The sequence below is a fragment of the Polypterus senegalus genome, chromosome 3 (assembly GCF_016835505.1).
Source record: "Polypterus senegalus isolate Bchr_013 chromosome 3, ASM1683550v1, whole genome shotgun sequence".
NCBI classification, from domain to species: Eukaryota; Metazoa; Chordata; class Cladistia; order Polypteriformes; family Polypteridae; genus Polypterus; species Polypterus senegalus.
In genome coordinates this window covers 59,792,372-59,812,628 of record NC_053156.1, presented here as the reverse complement: position 1 = coordinate 59,812,628, position 20,257 = coordinate 59,792,372, and the positions used below count along the sequence as shown (strand labels likewise).

Here is a 20,257-nt window from a genome sequence, read left to right as displayed (position 1 = left end):
CGTGCTACTTTAATTACGATGTGATTTGAGAAACTGGTTAATTAAACGATTTTAATATGAAGTTTATAATGTTCTACTAAATGACAAAATAAACTACGTGATTAAAGTGGAAATGTCGAGATTGAAGTTGACATTTCGTGCTTTTTCCCCACCGTGTGCCTTTTTTCTCTGTACCCTAATAAACTTTCATATGACACTCAGACGGTGGGCTACAACTCTTCTTTTCACGGCAACTTTGATATGTGTCTTCTTTTTTATTTCCGGCACTGTGCGATTTTGTGAATGTGAGCTTTCAAGTTTCTCCAACACGCTATGTCACTCGATCAACTTCATTTTGTTGATTATACCACGGTTTATTTGAACAAATAGTATGTTTTTCCTTTGCCTCCACTTGGCATTCACTGAAATTCTTATATTTTCCCCGTGCTTTTCCCATTGTCTTTTCACAGAAGGCTGCGCTTAAGGGCGAGTTATATTGATTTGCATATTCAAAGAGGCGTAATTCTGGGAGGAGTTGGGGCGTTACATAAAGCGTGCACGAGCGTTAGTTTTCACGCTGATCGGGATTTATGTAGCGGAAGAACGTGGAAGTTGGAGTACGCACAGATTCCTGCATCTGGATTTTTCTGTGCGTAAACACATTTCGGCTTTTGTGCTTACGCCATGTTATAGTGCGAGTTCTACGCACGGCGTTATACATGAGGCCCCTGGATTGAGATCCAAGTGCAGCCGTGCAAAAGGTGACACCTCAGAACCACACTGGAACAGTGTGAGGTTTTTTTTTACAGTGGCTGGAGTGCCAATCCTGCAACCAACCCCCAAGTTTTCCCTGTAAGTTGGATACCTGCTTGACAATAGTTGGGAAGACCGTGAATTTCCTCAGTCCACTCAGGTGATAAAGGCACTGTCTTGCCTTCCTGATCTAAGTTTGTGTGTGCTGGGTCCATGTCAGGTCCTCGGTGATGTACACACCCAGGTACTTGAAGCTGCTCCCCCTCTCAACAGGAAGTCCATTATGATGAGGGGCTTTAGATCTATTGCTACTAATGCCTGAAGTCCACCACAAGCTCCTTGGACATTCATGAGCCTGCCATGTTCTCTATCTCATCCAGATAGGCCTATTCGTCATTGTGGGGAACGAGGCTTAAGCAAACTTAACAATAATAGTCCACTATAACACCAAGGTCCTTCTCGAAAGGTGCACTTTTCAGACCTCAAATTGTGTAGCATTTCTACTTCTAACATGTAACACTTTACATTTCCTTACATTAAATTTCATCTGCCACAAATCTGTCCAAGCCTGTCTGCTCTCCAAGTCTCTCTGTAACAATTTAGCTGATTCTTTATTATCAGCTCTTCTTCCAAGTTTAGTTTCATCTGCCGATTTAACCAGCTTTGTGATTATATTCTTGTCTATGTCATACATGTACTGCGTATTTAAAAGAGCATCGGCATCAGCACTGACCCATGAGGAACACCACTTTTACATCGCCAAATTCTGAAAAATATTTTAATACTGTGAATGTAAAAAAGACTCCAACACACCTGACTTAGGTGGGGGCCACAAATAATAACAAAGCCTTATTAAGACTCTTTGTTTCACTTTCTTGTAAGCATCATAGACTCTGGAACAGGTATACAAATATTCATGAATTGTGTAAAATTAATTTTAAAAAATCTTAATGGCTTACAAGTCTTTTTTTTCTCTTTATATGCCTTATAACACTATGCACATATTATTACTGTCTGCTTGGTTCTTGCCTTGCTCTATATTCTTGCTGGGGTAGACTGCAGCTTCGGCAATTAAAACGCCAAAAAATACACCGAATAATACATAATTATAGGTGGTATTTTTTAAATCAAATATTTACATATAAAGGCACGGTTGTAATCTTAACTCGCATTGCCCTTACACATGTTGACGTTTAACGTTTTTTAAACTTCGGTCTCACGCCGCCCTCATAAAAATGGAACGCGGATTACAGCGCCCTCTACTGCATCACTATAGGTACACCTCCGTCTTGTTTTCAGGTGTGTGATGTCATCACATCGCGACATAGATCTGTTGTCTCCGGCTTTTTACGCTCGCCGGTGTGTTACGGTCTTGCAGCCCCCTGGTCAAGATGGCCGGAACGAGCTCTGTGGCTGGTGAAGTTTTTGTGGATGCTTTGCCGTATTTTGACCAAGGTTACGATGCGCCAGGCGTTAGAGAAGCGGTAAGTTTGCGACTGTGCTTTAGTGTATAAAACTGACGTTTGCCTTGTAGTAGTATAAGAAAGCGTCTTGATTGGGAGGTGAGAAGTACGTATTCCTGATTGATATGAGACAAATAAGCATATTAATGTTGTAGGGTTAAATGATTCGCAGCTTTGAGGGTCAAGTAATCAGACTAATGTTAACTTTAAACTCTGGCTTTCTATGAAAAGTGAAAACCATTTATTTTTAATGTAGTGGTGCGAGGTTTGTTTTCACGTGTACAGTCATATGAACCTTGGGGTTGTAACATAGTTCCTGCAGAGCCGTAGTCACTTTTCTTAATTAGTAAGTTACCGTTGCTGATGGAAATATTTTTCCACCTTAATTTTATTTGACTCAGTTTTTAAGTTTTCCAAACCTAAATGGCTTTATTTGTTTAAACAACTGCCAGTAAACTGTAAATAATGAATGAGGTCAGGCAAAAAAAAAAAAAAATTAATGGTTTTCAAAGCATAAGGAAATAGCCCGTATTAAAAGTGTTTGCTTCGTCCGAGTGTGTGCACAGCCAGCCCGTGTGATTAAATGTAATTTATCATAGGGAAACCATATTTTATTTTTCGTTAAAGAGATCGTGAAAACATATATTCAAAGTTATTCGTGTAAGAATGAAATGCAATCCAACGTTTCAACTACATTGTGGTGCAGTGCATTTGCATGTGGCACCTTACATTTTGAATTGGTTTTATCACGTCATAATTAAAAAAAAATACTAACTCGGCGACCGATTGCTTTTCACAACATCACACAATTTTCTTGCCAGTTGCAAACACGTATTGCATCAGAATCCGTGTCCATGGATCGCGTGTCATAACTAAAACCTAAGCAGACTTACTGCATTTCGATTCAAGACCACGTTTTAATTAAGACAAAAACTGAGTGTAATCTAATGACCAATTGACATCAACAGTGGGGTCAGCAGACATTCCAATCTCGAGTGTGTTCACACAGCGCTAAAAGCTGTAGTTGATAAGGCATGGGATGCACCTTCTTACTGAACAGGTGGAAGCTGGCGATGAAAATGATGATTTCATTCTCTGCTGTGTCGACTGATTGCTGGAAAGGGCCGATGTAATAGAAGTAGCAACAGGAGAAGAATTTCCAGCTGCTACAGTAACATCTTTAGAACACATTATGGTTTGTAAATACCTGCAGATGGGGATGACTCTACCAGCTGTTGCTAAACCTTTTGACAGATGGGTTATGACTATCCGAAGAAGGAGGGAACACTGATATAAGACAGGCATAACACATTATTCAGACAACATAAGAAATATGTTTTTCATTGAAACTCAAAAAATATTTTTTGCTGTTTAACTTAATCACCCTAAACACAGAAATGTTTGAAGTGGAATTTCTTTTACCTCATCTGTTGACTCCCCTGATCCCATCTTTTGATGCTGATTGGTCAGCTGACTACATTCAGTTTGGGCAAGATTAATGCATGGTCTTGAATTAAAATGTAGTACTCGTGGAGAGGTCGGTAAGAAAAGTGCAATTTGCTTTGCTTTTAGCTATGACACATGATCTGTGGACATAAAGTGCAGTACACCCTTGTATTGCATTTTAAACTGTCATGAAAAATGTGACCTGTAGTGAAAAGTAATCAGTCAGTTGGTTGATATGTTTTTAATTACCATGTGATAAAATAATCATCTTCTGCATCTTTTGGCTGCTCCCATTAGAGGTTGCTGCAGCAGATCATCTGTTTCCATATTTTCCTGTCCTCTGCATCTTGTTCTTTAACACCCATCACAAGCATGTCCTCTCTCACCACATCCATAAACCTCCTCTTAGGCCTTCTTCTTTTCCTCTTGCCTGGCAGCTCTATCCTTAGCATCCTTCTCCCAATATACCCAGCATCTCTTCTCTGCACATGTCTAAACCAACACAATCTTGCCTCTCTGACTTTGTCTCCCAACTGTCCAACCTGAGCTGACCCTCTAATGTACTCATTTCTAATCCTGTCCATCCTCGTCACACCCAATGCAAATCTTAACATCTTTAACTCTGCCACCTCTAACTCCGTCTCCTACTTTCTGGTCAGTGCCACAATCTCCAGCCCATATAACATAGCTGGTCTCACTACCGTCCTGTAAACATTCCCTTTCACTCTTGCTGATACCCGTGTCTCACAAATTACTCCCGATATTGTTCTCCACCCACTTCTTCACCTCTCTTCCACAATTCCTGTTACTCTGTACTATTGATCCCAAGTATTTAAACTTGTGCACCTTTACCAACTCTACTTCCAGCATCCCACTAATTTGTATTCTGTCTTGTTCATACTGACCTTCATTCCTCTGCTCTCAAGAGCATATCTCCACCTTTCCAGGGTCTCCTCAGCCTGCTCCCTACTCTTGTTACAGATCACAGTGTTATTCGAAAAAACATCATAGTCCATGGAGACTCCTGTCTAATATCGTCTGTCAACCTGTCCATCACCATTCAAATAAGAAAGGGCTCAGAGCCAATCCCTGATGTAATCCCACCTCCACGTTAAATGCATCTGTCACTCCTACCGCAGACCTCGCAACTGTCACACTTCCCTCATACGTATCCTGTACAACTCTTACGTACTTTTCTGTCACTCCCGACTTCTTCATACAATACCACAACTCCTCTCAAGGCACCCTGTCATATGCTTTCTCCAAGTCCACAAAGACACAATGAAACTCCTTCTGGCCTTGTCTCAACTTCTCTATCAACACGCTCAGAGCAAACATCACATCTGTGGTTCTCTTTTAAAGCATGAAACCATACTGCTGCTCACTAATCATCCCCTTCCTTCTTAACCTAGCTTCCACTACTCTTTCCCATAACTTCATGCTGCGGCTGCTCAATTTTTATCCCTCTGTAGTTACTGCAGTTCTGCACATCCCCATTATTTTTCTCCACTCCTCAGGCATCCTCTCACTTTCCAACATTGCATTTAACAATCAGGTTAAAAAGTCCATTGCCATCTCTCCTAAACACCTCCATACTACCACAGGTATGTCATCTGGACGAACAGCTTTCCCATTCTTCATCATCTTCATAGCTATGCTTACTTTCTCCTTGCTAATCCGTTGCATTTCTTGCTTCATTATTTCCAAATCATTCAACCATCTCTCTCTCTCTCCACTAATCAACCTCTCAAAGTACTCTTCATCTGTTCAATACACTCTTCATACTTGTGAGTACGTTTCCATCATTATGCTTCATCACTCTAAACAGCTGCTCATTTTTCCCAGCTTGGTCCCTCTGCCTAGCCAATTGGTACAGGTTCTTTTTTCCCCATAGTGTCCAACCACTCATACAACTCATCATATGCCTTTTCTTTAGCCTTTACCACCTCTCCCTTCACCTTACACCTTATCTCCTTGTACTCCTGTCCTCTTTATTCATCTTTCTGGCTATCCCACTTCTTTTTCGCCATCTTTTTCCTCTGTATACTCTCCTGTACTTCTCTATTGCCCCACTAGGTTTCCTTTTCCTCCTTTCTCTGCCCAGATGCCACTCCAAGTACTCTTCTTGCTATCTCCCTTACCACTTCTGGTGTAGTTGTCCAGCTGTCTGGTAACTCTTCACTGCCACCCAGTGCCTGTCTAACTTCCTCCCTGAACTCCACTCTTAAAGTCTTCCTTTTTCAACTTCCACCATTAGATCCTTGGCTCTGCCCTCACTTTCCTCCTCATCTTGATCTGCAGCATAATCCTACAGACCACCATCCTATGCTGCCTAAATATGCTTCTTCTGCCACCACTTTTCAGTTTCCAGTCTCTTTCAGACTGACTCTCCTGCATAGGATATAATCTACCTATGTGCATCTTCCTCCACTCTTGTACATTGTCCTGTGTCCCTCACTCTTCTTATAATATGTATTTACCATAGCCAGTCCTTTTTGCAAAATCCACTACCATCTGGCTTTCTTCATTCCTCTCCTTGACACCATAGCTACCCATCACCTTCATATTCCCTCTGTTCTCTTCATCAACAAATCCTTTGAAATTCTTTCAAATTAGCAGTATCTTACTATTACTCCACCCCTTCATCCGTCTTACTCCAGAAGTCTTCTTTCTCGTTCATCGCATACCCAACTTGCGGGGTGTATACACTAAAAGCTTTCATCTTCATCATCACACCTTCAATTTCAATCTTCATCACTCTGTCTGACACTCTTTTTCACCTCCAGAACACTCTTGTCATACTGTTCCTTCAGGATAACCCCTACTGCATTTCTCCATCTGTTCATATCATGGTAGAATAATCTGAATCCACCTCCGATCCACCTGGCCTTATTCCTTTCCATTTAGTCTCTAGCACACACAATATATCAACCTTTCTACTCTCCATCACATCAGCTAACTCTCTCCCTTTACCAGTCATACTGCCTACGTTCAAAGTTCCTACCCACACTTCCACTCTCCTACTCTTCCTCCTGCCTCCAGACATGTCTTCCCACCTCCTTATCCTTCAGCCAACAGTAGCCTAATTTCACTCTGCAACCCGTTGGCTAACAGTACTGGTGGCAGCTGTTGTTAACCCGGGCCTCAACCGATCCAGCATGGAAATCTGTATTGTTGTTCGCATATCTGGCAAAAGTTTACACTGGATGCCCTTCCTGACGTAACACTCCCCAATTATCCAGACTTGGGACCGGCTTGAACAAACCTATTGGTTCTTGCATCCCCTCCCGTTGCTGGGTTATGACATGATAAAATAATGCCAAAATGAAATGCACCAGAACATTTATTTTGGTAGCATGTTTTCATACACAGGATTTCTTTTTACCCCGTGCAATACTGTATGTATTTCATTGCATTGTAGTGTTGTTAACAATTGGGTTATATTTAATTTTGGTATGAATAATCCTCCATAAACGTTGAAACATGCCTCAAAAGTAATGAATCTTTACCTCTTTTTCTAAACAAAACTTTAATCTTCTTGCAAAGCTTTTGTAATACTTCCATCTTTGCTGTTTCTCTTTCATGATAGCAAAAAAATTAAATAACAAAAATGAAGCAGTTATATTCATCATAACCTGGGAGAAGTCCCTGCTGATTGCAAGTAATGGTCAGGTTTAATGAAGCACTTTGAAACGTAATGACACAAATAAATATTATTCCCTGTACCTCATACATAAATCCTTTTCATCCGCTAGGCTTTTCACTAATTTGTAATTATTGTCAAATACAAAACCATCATCAGCTGCAATTACAGTATCCTGTTTTTACCTTGTCTCATAAAGTAGCTGATGAGCTTTCTCCCTTAACAGCAATTTTGTGCTTTGAAGAGTGATTGTGCATTTTTAAGTCGCTAGCATCTTTGTTTGCAGAAAAAAAACATGCTGTAAGTGCCAGCATTACACCTAAGTCAGAAATATGGGTAAATATTTTTTAACTTGTCTGTATAATTACTTTTTCATTTGGCCCTCTGTTGTACTCATGATTTGGCGTTTAATGGTAATGCAGCTGTACTCTGTCAACATAGTTGTATAGTGAACCAAACTGACATTCATGTCAATTCCTCCTCTTTTCCTATCAGCATCTACTATATAGTACATTAAGTTATGCTTGTGGAAGCTCAAACATCTACTAGTCGCCCTACTAGAAACTAAAATTGGATTAAGTGGTTCAGTAGATTTGATGCATGGAGTTTGACCAATGGATGCATGTAGGATGTAATTGGGCCTATAGAGAAGGGCTAAAATAGTGCGAATAGAATGTACATCGACTTAAAGAAAGAAAATGTCAACATGAAAGCATCATCAAATCTCACATATTTTAGGCTATTTGGAAATCTTGAACAGATGCATTTTTGCAGCGGTTACCCTATGCATCATTAATCTTCTGTGCCTGTTTAGTGTTGTACATAGACAAGTTACAGTGCATCCAGACAGTATTCACTTTTTCCACATTTTGTTATGTTACAGCCTTATTCCAGAATGGATTAAATAAATTTTTTGCCTCAGAATTCTACATACCCCATAATGACAACGTGAAAAATGTTTACTTGAGATTTTTGCAAATTTCTTAAAAATAAAAAAATTGAGAAAGCACATGTACATAAGTATTCTCAGCCTTTGCCATGAAGCTCACAATTGAGCTCAGGTGCATCCTGTTTCCCCTGATCATCCTTGAAATGTTTCTGCAGCTTAATTGGAGTCCACCTGTGGTAAATTCAATTGATTGGACATGATTTGGAAAGGCACACATCTGTCTATATAAGGTCCCACAGTTGACAGTTCATGTCAGAGCACAAACAAAGCATGAAGTCAAAGGAATTGTCTGTAGACCTCCGAGACAGCATTGTCTCAAGGCACAAATCTGGGGAAGGTTACAGAAAAATTTCTGCTGCTTTGAAGGTCCCAGTGAGCACAGTGGCCTTCATCATCCGTAAGTGGAAGAAGTTCGAAACCACCTCTTCCTAGAGCTGGCCGGCCATCTAAACTGAGCGATCAGGGGAGAAGGGCCTTGGTCAGGGAGGTGACCAAGAACCCGATGGTCACTCTGTCAGAGCTCCAGAGGTCCTCTGTGGAGAGAGGAGAACCTTCCAGAAGGACAACCATCTCTGCAGCAATCCACCAATCGGGCCTGTATGATAGAGTGGCCAGACAGAAGCCACTCCTTAGTAAAAGGCACATGGCAGCCCGCCTGGAGTTTGCCAAAAGGCACCTGAAGGACTCTGACCATGAGAAACAAAATTCTCTGGTCTGATGAGACAAAGATTGAACTCTTTGGAGGCACCACTCATCACCAGGCCAATATCATCCCTACCGTGAAGCATGGTGGTGGCAGCATCATGCTGTGGGGATGTTTTTCAGTGGCAGAAACTGGGAGACTATTTGGGATACAGGGAAAGATGACTACAGCAATGTAGAGAGACATCCTGGATGAAAACCTGCTTCAGAGCGCTCTTGACCTCAGACTGGGGCGATGGTTCATCTTTCAGCAGGACAATGACCCTAAGCATAACCATTGATATTTGGCTCATGTGCATCCTATTTTGTTAATCCATCATCATTGAGATGTTTCTGCACCTTCTTTGGAGTTCACCTACGGTGTGGTGAATTCAATTGACTGGACATGGTTAGGAAAGGCACACACCTGTCTACATAAGTCCCACAGTTTACAATGTACATCAGACCAATAACCAGACTATGAGGTTGAAGTAATTGCCTGTAGAACTCCAACAGGATTGTATCAAGGCACACATCTGGGGAAAGCTTTAAAAAAATCTCGGCAGTATTGAAGGTTTCCAAGAATACAGTTACCTCCCCATTTCTTAAATGGCTGACGTTTGGAGCAACCACAACTCTTCCTAGGGATGGCCACCGAGGCAAATTGAGTAATTGGGGAAGAAAGGCCTAAGTAGGAGAGGTGACCAAAAATAGATAAGCTCCAGAGAACCTGTGTAGAGATGAGATTAACTTTCAGAAGAACAGCCATCACTGCAACATTTCCCTGATCATGGCTTAGTGTCACAGTGACCAGATGTAAACCTCTACTCAGTAAAAGACACATGAAGCCCACTTAGAGTTTACAAAAAGGCACCTAAAGGAGACTCCTTCTGTAAGGAACAAGATTCTGTGATCTGATGAAACCAAGTCTGAAGTCTCCGGTCTTGGTTTTAAGTGACATATCTGGAGGAAACCAAGTACTGGTAATCATCTTTAGAGTACCATTCCAACGGTTAAGCATGGTGGTGGCAGTGCCATGCTATGGGGTTGTTTTTCAGCAGCAGGGACAGGAAGGAAGACCAGTTAGGATCAAGGGAAAGCAGAATAGAGCAGAGTACAAAGATTAATGAAAACTTGCTCCAGAACACTCTGGACTTCAGACTAGGACTGAAAGATCACCTTCCAACAGGCCAATGACCCTAAACACAAAGCAAAGACGGGACAACTCTATGAATGTTCTAACCAAAGCCTGAATTTGAATCCAATCGAACAGTTCTGGAAAGACTTGAAAAAAGCTGTCCTACATTCATCCTGATACAGCTTCAGAGGATCTGCAGAGGCAGTTAAAAAATTTTCAAACGCAGGGGTGCAGAGTTTGTTGCATCATACCCAAGAAGACTGCAGTCTATAATCATTGCCAAAGGGAATAAGTACTGAATAAAGGGTCTGAGTACTTGTGTCAATGTGGTATTTTTGTTTTTTATTTTTGAAACATTTGTAAAATTTCTAAATCTTGTTTTTTCTTTGTCATTGTGGGGTATTGAGTGTTACTTGATGGGGTGGAGTTAAATGTTTTAGCATAAGGCTGCAACATGGCAAAATGGGGGAAAAAAATGAAGGGAATTAAATAATTTCTGAATGCACTGTATGTAGTTTATTAAAATGGATTGTATTGTCTTGAACCTTTCCCAGTAAGTTCTATTACTATAGGTAATATCATAAATGCTTTGGTCAAGTGTTTTCCAGATTGGGCTTTCCTGGAAAGACAATAACTGATTAAGGGTCTAATTTTATATCAAGACTGATGACACAGCTTTGCTATCAGTTAGGGATTGTAGCCATTAATACCAGTCCGTACCAAATGAGTTGGAGGCACTTTTTAATCAAACCCTCAAGAAGATTTGTAGGAAATTTTGTATTGGACAAATGGAAATACTGAGACAACTGGCTATTAATGTCAGAGAAAGAGACAGGGAGGGAGAGATACTTCTGATTAATGTAATTAAAATATAATGGTAGATACCCAAAGATGGGAGGAGGTAATACTGTTTAACGTGTGGGCCCTCGGAATAGACAGCCTAGACAGAGAGAGTTCAACCAATTAAATTAAGTCTTAATTGATATTTGAATTTTTTTCCCTTTAAATTTGTTTCTCTGTGTGTTTTTTGTTGTCATTCATTCACATACATAGTATATTATTGAACAAAATTTTGTTCTTTACAGTTCAAGGTGCTTGGGCAAAACTACATACATTTAACATACACCATAACACTACCAAAAACCAGAGCAGCAACTACAATACAATAAGAGAAAAAGATGCAAGACTATAAAGCTTGAACAATGCTTGGTATCCATATTAAAGTGCAAAGTGGCAGTACATAATTGGGAGAATGTTATATGTTCAAAAGTCTGATAGATGGTAAAAGAAGCTGTTACAGGACCTAGCTGTGCTGGTCCTAATACTGCGTTATCTTCTGCCTGATGGTAGGAGATCAAACAATGAGTTTTGATGCGCGAGAGACATCTTTCACAATGGCGTAGGCTCAGCGTCACGCAGACAGCAAGTCTAAAAGATGTCCTGGATTGATGGGAAGGAGACCCTTATGATCCTCTCGGTGGTCCTTACTACACGCTACACGTTGTAGAGTCTTGTGCTTTGCTGTTCCCAAACCACACATTCATACAGTTTGTCTGTTCCTCTGTAAAAGGTGGTAAGAATGGGTTGTGATAAGCCAATTTCTCTTCAGTCTCCACAGAAAAGAGGCATTTTTCTGCCTTCTTGACAATGGAGTTGGTGTTGATTGTCCAGGAGAGGTCATCAGAAATGTACACCCACAAGAAACTTGTTTCTGCTGAGTGTCTCCACAGCAGAGGCATTGATGAACTGTGGTGAATAGTCAGCCGATGTTCTTTCGAGATCGACAAGCATCTCTTTCATCTTAGGCCGGAGTTATACTTCACGCGATGCACCTGTGCTCAGCCTGATGGTATTAGATGTTCTGCTGCCAATGCACACTGACTGTGGCCTCTCTTTCAAAAAGTCCAGAATCCAGTTGCCAAGAGGAGTGTCAAGGCCCAGCAGGGAGAGTTTTCTCCCCAACTGCTGGGGAATGATCCTGTTGAATGCTGAGCTGAAATCAACAAACAGCATTCTGACATACGTATGTATCCCTGGTGTTCAGGTGAGAGTGTGCAAGATACAGGAGATGGCATCATCAGTGGAATGATTTGGACGGTAAACAAACTAAATTGGGTCCAGAGAGTTAGGGAGGATGGTGTTGTGTCTTTTGACCTACTGTTCGAAGCACTTCATCACGAAGGGTATCAGTGCTACAGGGTTGTTGTCATTAAGACATGTCTCCATTGACTTCTTTGGCACTGAAATGAAAATGGTCTTTTTGAAGCTTTTTTGGGGACCACAGCCTGGCTCAAATAGATGTTAAAGATGTTTGTGAGGACATCAGCCAACTGGGCGGCACAGTCTATAAGCACACACCCAGAAATGTTGTCTGGTCCTGCAGCTTTTCATGGATTGACTCTGGAAAGTGTCCGCCTTGCATCGACAGGATCCAGACAGTGTGCCTGTTCCTCAGGGGAGGGCTTGGACTTGTATGGCTGTGTGCTGGTTTGAGCCTTAAAACGTGTGTAAAAGTTGTTGAGCATGACAGAGAGGGAAATATCAGTGCTATAGGTCTTTGGTGAGATTTTATAATCCATTAAGGTCTGGATGCCCTGCCACATGCACCTAGGATCTTTCAAGTCACAGTAGTTGTTGTTTATCTTCTGTGCCTACTGACTTTTAGCTTTCCTGATGGACTTGGAAAGCTCTGCCCATGCTGATCTGAGATCCCCTTCATCTCCTGATCTGAAGGTAGTATCTCTTGCTCTCGGCACAGCATGGATTTCAGCTGTCAGCTATGGCTTCTGGTTGGTGTGTATAATGATAGTTTTTTTTCCAATAGTGACAATTCTTAAATGCACTTTCCTATGTACCCATTCACAGAGCCAGTGTATTCTTCTAAGTTAATATGCTGGTCGTAGGTGGCTGTCTCCCTGAACATATTCCAGTATGTACATTCAAAGCAGTCCTACAATGCTGAGTTGGCTCCTTCAGGCCAGACTGATTGTTTTTTGTATTGGCATGGATTGTTTCAGCAGTGACCTGTATGCTGGGAGTAACATAACACAGAAGTGGTCTGAGAATCCCAAATGGGGGCAGGGTACAGCCTTGTAAGAATCTTTTAATATCTGTTTAACAGTAGAATTACCAGAGCCTACGAGAAAACTCATAAATCAGGCCCACCTTAAATCAACTTGCACCTCTCTGTCTGTGTCTTTTGTGTTGTAAATGTGCCAATTAAGACAAGCAGCAAGCACCCTGCTATTCCATTCCTACCCACCTCCATCACAGAACGTTCACAAACTTCTCCAAGCTCATTCCTTGTTTGATTATTTGGAAGTGAAGTGCTGGAGATTTAGAGTGGAAATAATAAATCGTTAAGTGGAACACATGCTTTTCATGTGTGTTCCGTTTCTACAGTAATCTGTGTAAACACATTGTTAAAACAGAAACTTTTTCATATTTTAGTAATAAATGTTACAAAATGTAGGCATAAACTATGGAATGTGTGAAGCCTGAAATCCAAAGATCAAATAAAGACTTTCACAAAAGGTTCAAGGAAAAGACAACTGCTTCCGTGGCGTAGCAGTAAGATTTGCTGACTTGTAATCAAGTGTCCCCGATTTGATCCCCACTGCCTCCTATATTTGCCGTTTTCAGTAGTGAGCTACTCTTATTGTTAATATTATACAGTACACACATACATTTTGTTTGCGTCTGTAACAGACCATGTACATTTATAGCACTGTACTTGTAAAAGTTACCGTTTTTTTTTCCACTTCACTTCATGATCACGATACATACTACCGCCCTAGGAATCTGACGCTGTTAGTTTTTATTTGAAACTGGGAGCAACAGTAGATGTGAGTGGTGTTTTGAGGCAATGGAACTGGACATTCTCTGATCTGGAGGGATAAAAGCTGACACACAAACGCTAGTGAATCTCACCGTCAGTTTATTTTTTTTTTATTCTGTTTTATTGAGTGTTCCTGCTCACACAGAATTAGTATGCCCCTTATGGTTTATGATGTCAAAAAAAAAACAGATGTAGGTATATATGATATTTGGAATTATTAATTTTATGACCTTTTATGAGGTCAGTTCAGCACTATATGCAGTCATCAAATTCAAATGTTAACAGTTCACATACATGCAAGGACTGTCTTTCCTACATTTACGACATGTGTACCTGTTGCAATGCGCACACTTCTCTCTATGTTGTGGTGGTTTCTATTACACACCTGAAAGAAAGAGACAATATATGTGACATTTTGAAGAAGTAATTTTATGACCTGAATAATACCAATCGGAAAACATCATCGCACTAATGCAATATTATTTGAAAAACGAACAGTGTCAGATCAGGTGTGAATTTATGCTGGGGCTGTTACTTAGTGTGTGTCAGCTTTTATCCCTCCAGATCAGAGAATGTCCAGTTCCATTGCCTCAAAACACTATTCGCATCTACAGTTACTCCCAGTTTCAAATAAAAACGAACAGTGTCAGATCCCTAGGGCGGTAGTATGTATCGTGATCATGACTGAGAGAATAAAAGTGAAAAAAAAAAAGGTAACTTTTACAAGTACAGAACTATAAATGTACATGGTCTGTTATAGACGCAAACCAAATATATGTGTGTACTGTATAATCCTTTATATATAATTTGATAATATCCATATGTTTGGTGATCGCGTCAATACCCCGTATGTATGATGATGTATGGTGTTCGTGTCAATACCTCGACTAAATACTGGAGAGTGTTAAATGTTAAGAGCGGTATTTTTTTATTGTATTCTGTAATTAACAGGGAGCCATGGAAGCTGAGAGAGATTATCGGTGTAATATGTTCAGTGGATTTAGAACATCAGGTTATTATCCTGGCAGCAGAATTTTGAAGAAGTTGTAAGTGATGGATAATTTTTTGTGGGATGCCAGATAGAATAGCATTACAGTGATCTAGACGTGACTAGGGCATTAACCTATACTTCAGCACTGTGTTGCGTAAGAACAGGACGAAGTCTAGAAATGTTTCAGAGATGGAAGAAGGCAGTCTGCGAAATGTTACTTATATGAGAGGAATTATTTTATAATAATAATAATAATAATTTATTATTAGTATTATTTAGTAATTGCCTTCATTAGTGTATAAATGGATATAAATGATTACATTTATAAGATTTGCCAAAATATGTTGTATGTAAACGATACTGTTTTAAATGTTATTGTTTTTTCATCAGAAAACCCAGTTTCCACATCTACATGTATTAGTTTTAAATGGTATTTTTACCACTCGCAATAATGCGGACGCGCTGACGTATCGTGTCGACTGGGCAACACAGTGAATGCAGCGTCTATCTATATATGTCTATGATTTTTTTCGCTTTCCAACGTAGTGTAAATACATTTAATTAATCTCACTGTGGTGCATATTCCGTACGTAATACCATGTAACACATTATAATTCTTGCTTTATGCGAATATACCCATCCATCCATTATCTAACATGCTATATCCTAACTACTGGGTCACGGGGATCAGCTGGAGCCAATCCCAGCCAACACAGGGCGCAAGGCAGGAAACAAACCCCGGGCAGGGCGCCAGCCCACCGCAGGCGAATATAACCATGTCACCAAAAAAAAGACGTACAATTCCATGGTCCACTTCAGATGCCAGAAAAAAGTCTATTTCAAGGGCGTCTCAAACGCCACAGCAGACACAATCCAAAGTAGAGGAACTTACAATAAAATGTGAATCAGAAAACTGTTTGTTCTATTTCTATGTTCTGTTTCTTTCATTTGGGAAATTTACCAGTTATGGATTTCAGGGCAACGCCGGGTACTCCTGCTAGTATTAACGATAAGAGCAGCTTACTACTGTAAATGGCAAATATAGGAGGCAGTGGGGATCAAACCAGGTACTCTTGATTACAAGTCAGCAAATCTTACCGCTACGCCACGGAAGCTGTTGTATCGTACTTGAAACTTTTGTGAAAGTGTTTATCTGATCTTTGGATTTCAGGCTTCACACATTCTATAGTTTATACCTACATTTTGTAACATTTATAACTAAAATATGAAAGGGTTTCTGTTTTAACAATGTGTTTACACAGATTATTGTAGTAACAGAACACACATGAATGCATGTGTTCCAAATAACAATCTATTATTTCTACTCAAACTCCAGCACTTCACTCCCAGATAATCAAACAAGGCACAAGCTAGGAGAAGTTTGTGAACGTTCTGCGAAGTGGGGGATGGAATAGCAGGCTTCTTGTCTTAATCAGCACATTTACAGGACAAAAGACGCTGAGGGAGAGGTGCGAACGGATTTAAGGTGGGCCGGATTTACGAGTTTTCTCGTAGGCTCTGGTAATTCTAGTGTTAAAAAAGGTCCAGCATATTCTCACCCCTTGTGGCAAAGTTCACATGCTAGTAAAACTGTGGTGTTGCAGTTTTTAAGTTGGCATGTTTGAAATCATCGACAATGATAAAAAAAAAAAGCTGTCCGGATAGGCCGTTTCCAGCTCACTGATGACCTCTTGCAGCTCCTCATTTGCATTCGCTGGGGGTGTTGTACACTACAGCAACTATAATTAAGGTGAATTCTCGCTGTAGATAAAACAGATGATATTTCACCTCTAAAAATTCCAGCTGTGGTGGGCAATAAGTCAGAACTGCCGTAGCACTAGTCATTGTTTACATAAACACAGAGTCCCCCTGCCACAGGTCTTGCAGGAAGCAGTGACATTCCTAAATGGACGGCTGGGCTTGGCCAACAACAGACTCACGATTGCTTATTACGTATTCCTCTCGCACAACTTGCGGTGCCTCCTATCCCCAGCATCTGAGTTACGTGTCGCTGTGGTGGAACTTTTTCCTTGTAGCAGCCCTAGGTCATTTAGTCTCTCTGTTACCGATGTAGAAATTGTTGCAGTGTACCTGCCTCGATGTGTGTTCTTTAATCTAAAGCCATAAGAATATTACGACTATAACTAAAACGAAAAGGACTTGCATTCCTGGAAACACCAGGATGGACATTAATATAAACATAGCACCGTACGTGGGGGCTGAAGAGTCTGCTGCATCTGTGCATACAGCCATTTTAGTTGAATGGTTTTGTGTTAATACATTGTCTTTTCCACACGAAAGTGCTGTTGCAGCTAAACCATCAAATTTGGGAATTTTTGATGAAATACTCTTCATACCACCATCTGGACTGACATTTTTGTGATAGAAACCACAAATGTGGAAGGACCACAGTAGTCACTGGACAATTATTTCATCACAATGTACTATATAATATTTTGAAACTTACCATACCTGATTTGGTTCATATAATTTCTGTACTAGTGGTTGTCAGTTTGTAGCAGTCATTAAAGCTCAGATATGCAAGCTATCAAGACACTGCATGGGGACAGTAGTTTGCTTTGTAGTCTCCATATTCCCATTAGGCAGAGTAGTCCTTTTCAGGTTAAGGATGTTGCATGAGTGCTTAGATAGGACTTTGCCAGTTTCACCAGGTAGGAAAAAATTCTGCATTCAATTGCTAAATTCCTCGTTCAGTTACTACCATTGGAAGTGTTTTGTTTTCTTTGGCTTGGTTTGTTCCTTAAAGTTAAATATCACTCATCACTGCTTCAACTTAGCATTCATCACATTTTCAGTCTTGTTACAGACGGCTCATTGTATGAACCATAATAAGGTGTCTGTCTTGGAGATGGCATTCTAGAATTTTGTTTGGTTCATTATATTTTATTTTGTATGTTCGGTTTCCAAGCATGGCCCACAAGAGGGACAATAGTTGATTTTGGAATTGAGTAAAAAAGTGGTTTGTGAGGAGGAAAAAAGTGTTGATTAAGGGAAGATTCTGAGAATTATATTACTCATCACCATTTTTTACAATCTTGTGGTTCCAGTCTATCTTCTGTAATATACTAAGCACATTTTCAATGACATTTACATTCTGTTCCAAGCCACACTGTTACATTGAAAAACTTAGGAAACTCAAAAACACAAAAGCTCACCATATGTCAAAATCATTTCATATCCTTTTCTGTCCCTCTTCTTCATCTCTTCTTTTTCTTCCTTATTAGCTAAATGGAAGCTCTGAACCATTATTGAAATTAGGGGTGAGTAATGCATGAAACGGCACTGAACCCCATTGTAACTTCATTTTATCACTTATGATTTTAAACTAAAGTTAATAGGCACTCCATATTTAAAATTTACTGAATACTATATTATGTTTTTCAGTTTCTGGCATTACACTGTACAGCCAGCATTGCCTTTAGGTCCGCATTTTTTGTTTTATTCTTTAAATTATTTAGTAGCTCCTCATTTTCTGCTTTAGTTTCCACACACAGCAGTATTAAAAATATTTACCATTAGTTTGGCCAAACTATAATCTTAAAAAAGAAAGTATGGTGCTTGCTCACTTTCTGCTTTACAGTATGATGTAGTCACTTTGTAAAAGAAATATTTATCTGGTCTTAATTGTATTTATGTTTTTTATTTGAATAAACAAACTATTCTTTACTGATGTCTTTATAAATATTTGTACATATCTAGTCAGCTGATGAACCTTGTGTTCTGATCCCTTAAGTAATAAGTAGATTCATAGTGTTCCTACTATTTGAAGTGTTTTGAATGGCCTGTCCTGGCACTTGGCCAATTTGTACCAGGGTTTCTATAAAATAAATTAGGATACTGTACTTAGTTGGTGTTTGATAATGAACAGCCTTATTAGTGAAGTTATTCCAGTGTGTTGTTTTTATTTTAAAAAAGTGGGTATGGTGTGTGGTATTTTTGAAGTGACTGCACACTGAGTATGAAAAAAATTTTTTTTTTTTTTTTTGACCCAGACTTTTTTTATATATAAAGTAAAGCTGCCCAATGACCACAAACCATAGGCCTCAGGCATTTGTAGTACAAAGAGAACTGTTAAACATAGCAGAATATCCACATCCAGGAAAAAGTTAGATTCCCTATGGAAAGATGCCTTACGTTTTCATTCTTGATCATGGCTAGTGTGAGTGAGTTTTCATTTAAACAGTGGCACATATAAGGGATGCTATAGACCTCCTTGGAAATGGCCTGTGGTAGAAAGTTATGAAAAATTCAACAATCAATTATGCATTAATATGTATTTTCTCAATTTAAAACCTATTTAAAATGTATTAATGTATGCAAACATGAATACCCAGGATGTGAAAGCAAAATGAAAAACCTATGCTTGTGGTTTTGATTGTTCTCATTAATCTGAAACTGTTTAATAGCATTTAGATTGTACATCTGTACCTCTATAAAGTTTAAAGTGGTGCGGCCACAGAATGTGTTATCTGCGCTGGTATCCCGAAGGTTGCCGGTTTGAATCCCCGTTACTGCCAAAATGTGTCCTACTCTGCTGGGCCCTTGAGCAAGGCTCTTAACCTTCAATTGCTCCAGGGGCGCTGTACAATGGCTGACCCTGCACTCTGACTCCAAGGGGTATGCGAAAACTAACAAATTCCTAATATGAGAAATTGTACAAGGCGAAATAAAGAACAAAAAAAAAAAAGTCTTGCGTTCTTGAGGCCCCATTCTAACAGTTACATAGCTAAGAATAAAACTTGCACCTAAATAAAATCAAACCTTATGTAGTGAAATTGCCATAATGTCTTTCCATTTATTTTTGAAAAATGTTCCTAGAATTATGTTTTTAGTGGTGGGTGTTGCCCTGCTGTCCATTAGTAAAAAATCACAACTTAGTAGGTCTTAAGGAGTTCTGCTGCTGGACACATTGTAGGTTTTCCAGTTCTGCTGGCTAAACATGTTCTTCAGAAAGTGTCCACCACTTTTTTTTATTCTGAGCCTCACAGCAGCTCAGAAAACTAGAAAATGGAGGCTTATATTTACTGATACAGTCGGACCTCGCTAAGTCGACCTTCTCTAAGTCAAAAACCTCCCTATTTCGAATTGCTCGTTAGTCCCTGGCCGAATTCCCATAAGACCAATGTATTTAGATCTCCTCAACTCGAAAACTTTTCGGCTCACAAACTCCATTAGTCGAATTTTCTATGGTCTTTGGGTTATTATTCTGAGGCTACATTTCAGAACACGTGATCCAGAAAACCAAGAAAAGGGACGTAAAGTCTTATCTTAATGCATTCCACAAGGGGTTAAGCGACTCTCTGAAGGTAGGACGTCTATTTTGAGACCAAAAATGTCCGAAAACTAAAGGGAGTG

At 39.8% G+C, this 20,257-nt stretch overlaps 1 protein-coding gene across 1 annotated transcript in view; it reads left to right on the top strand.

The window, feature by feature from the left end:
• Window positions 1–2,073: 2,073 nt before the first annotated feature.
• bcas2 (BCAS2 pre-mRNA processing factor) overlaps window positions 2,074–20,257 on the top strand; it is a 30,495-nt gene continuing 12,311 nt past the window's right edge. The window contains exon 1 of the mRNA XM_039747292.1: window positions 2,074–2,216. Within this exon, the coding sequence (XP_039603226.1) occupies window positions 2,124–2,216 (93 nt within the window). The 5' untranslated portion in view covers window positions 2,074–2,123. The remainder of the gene's footprint in view (window positions 2,217–20,257) is intronic.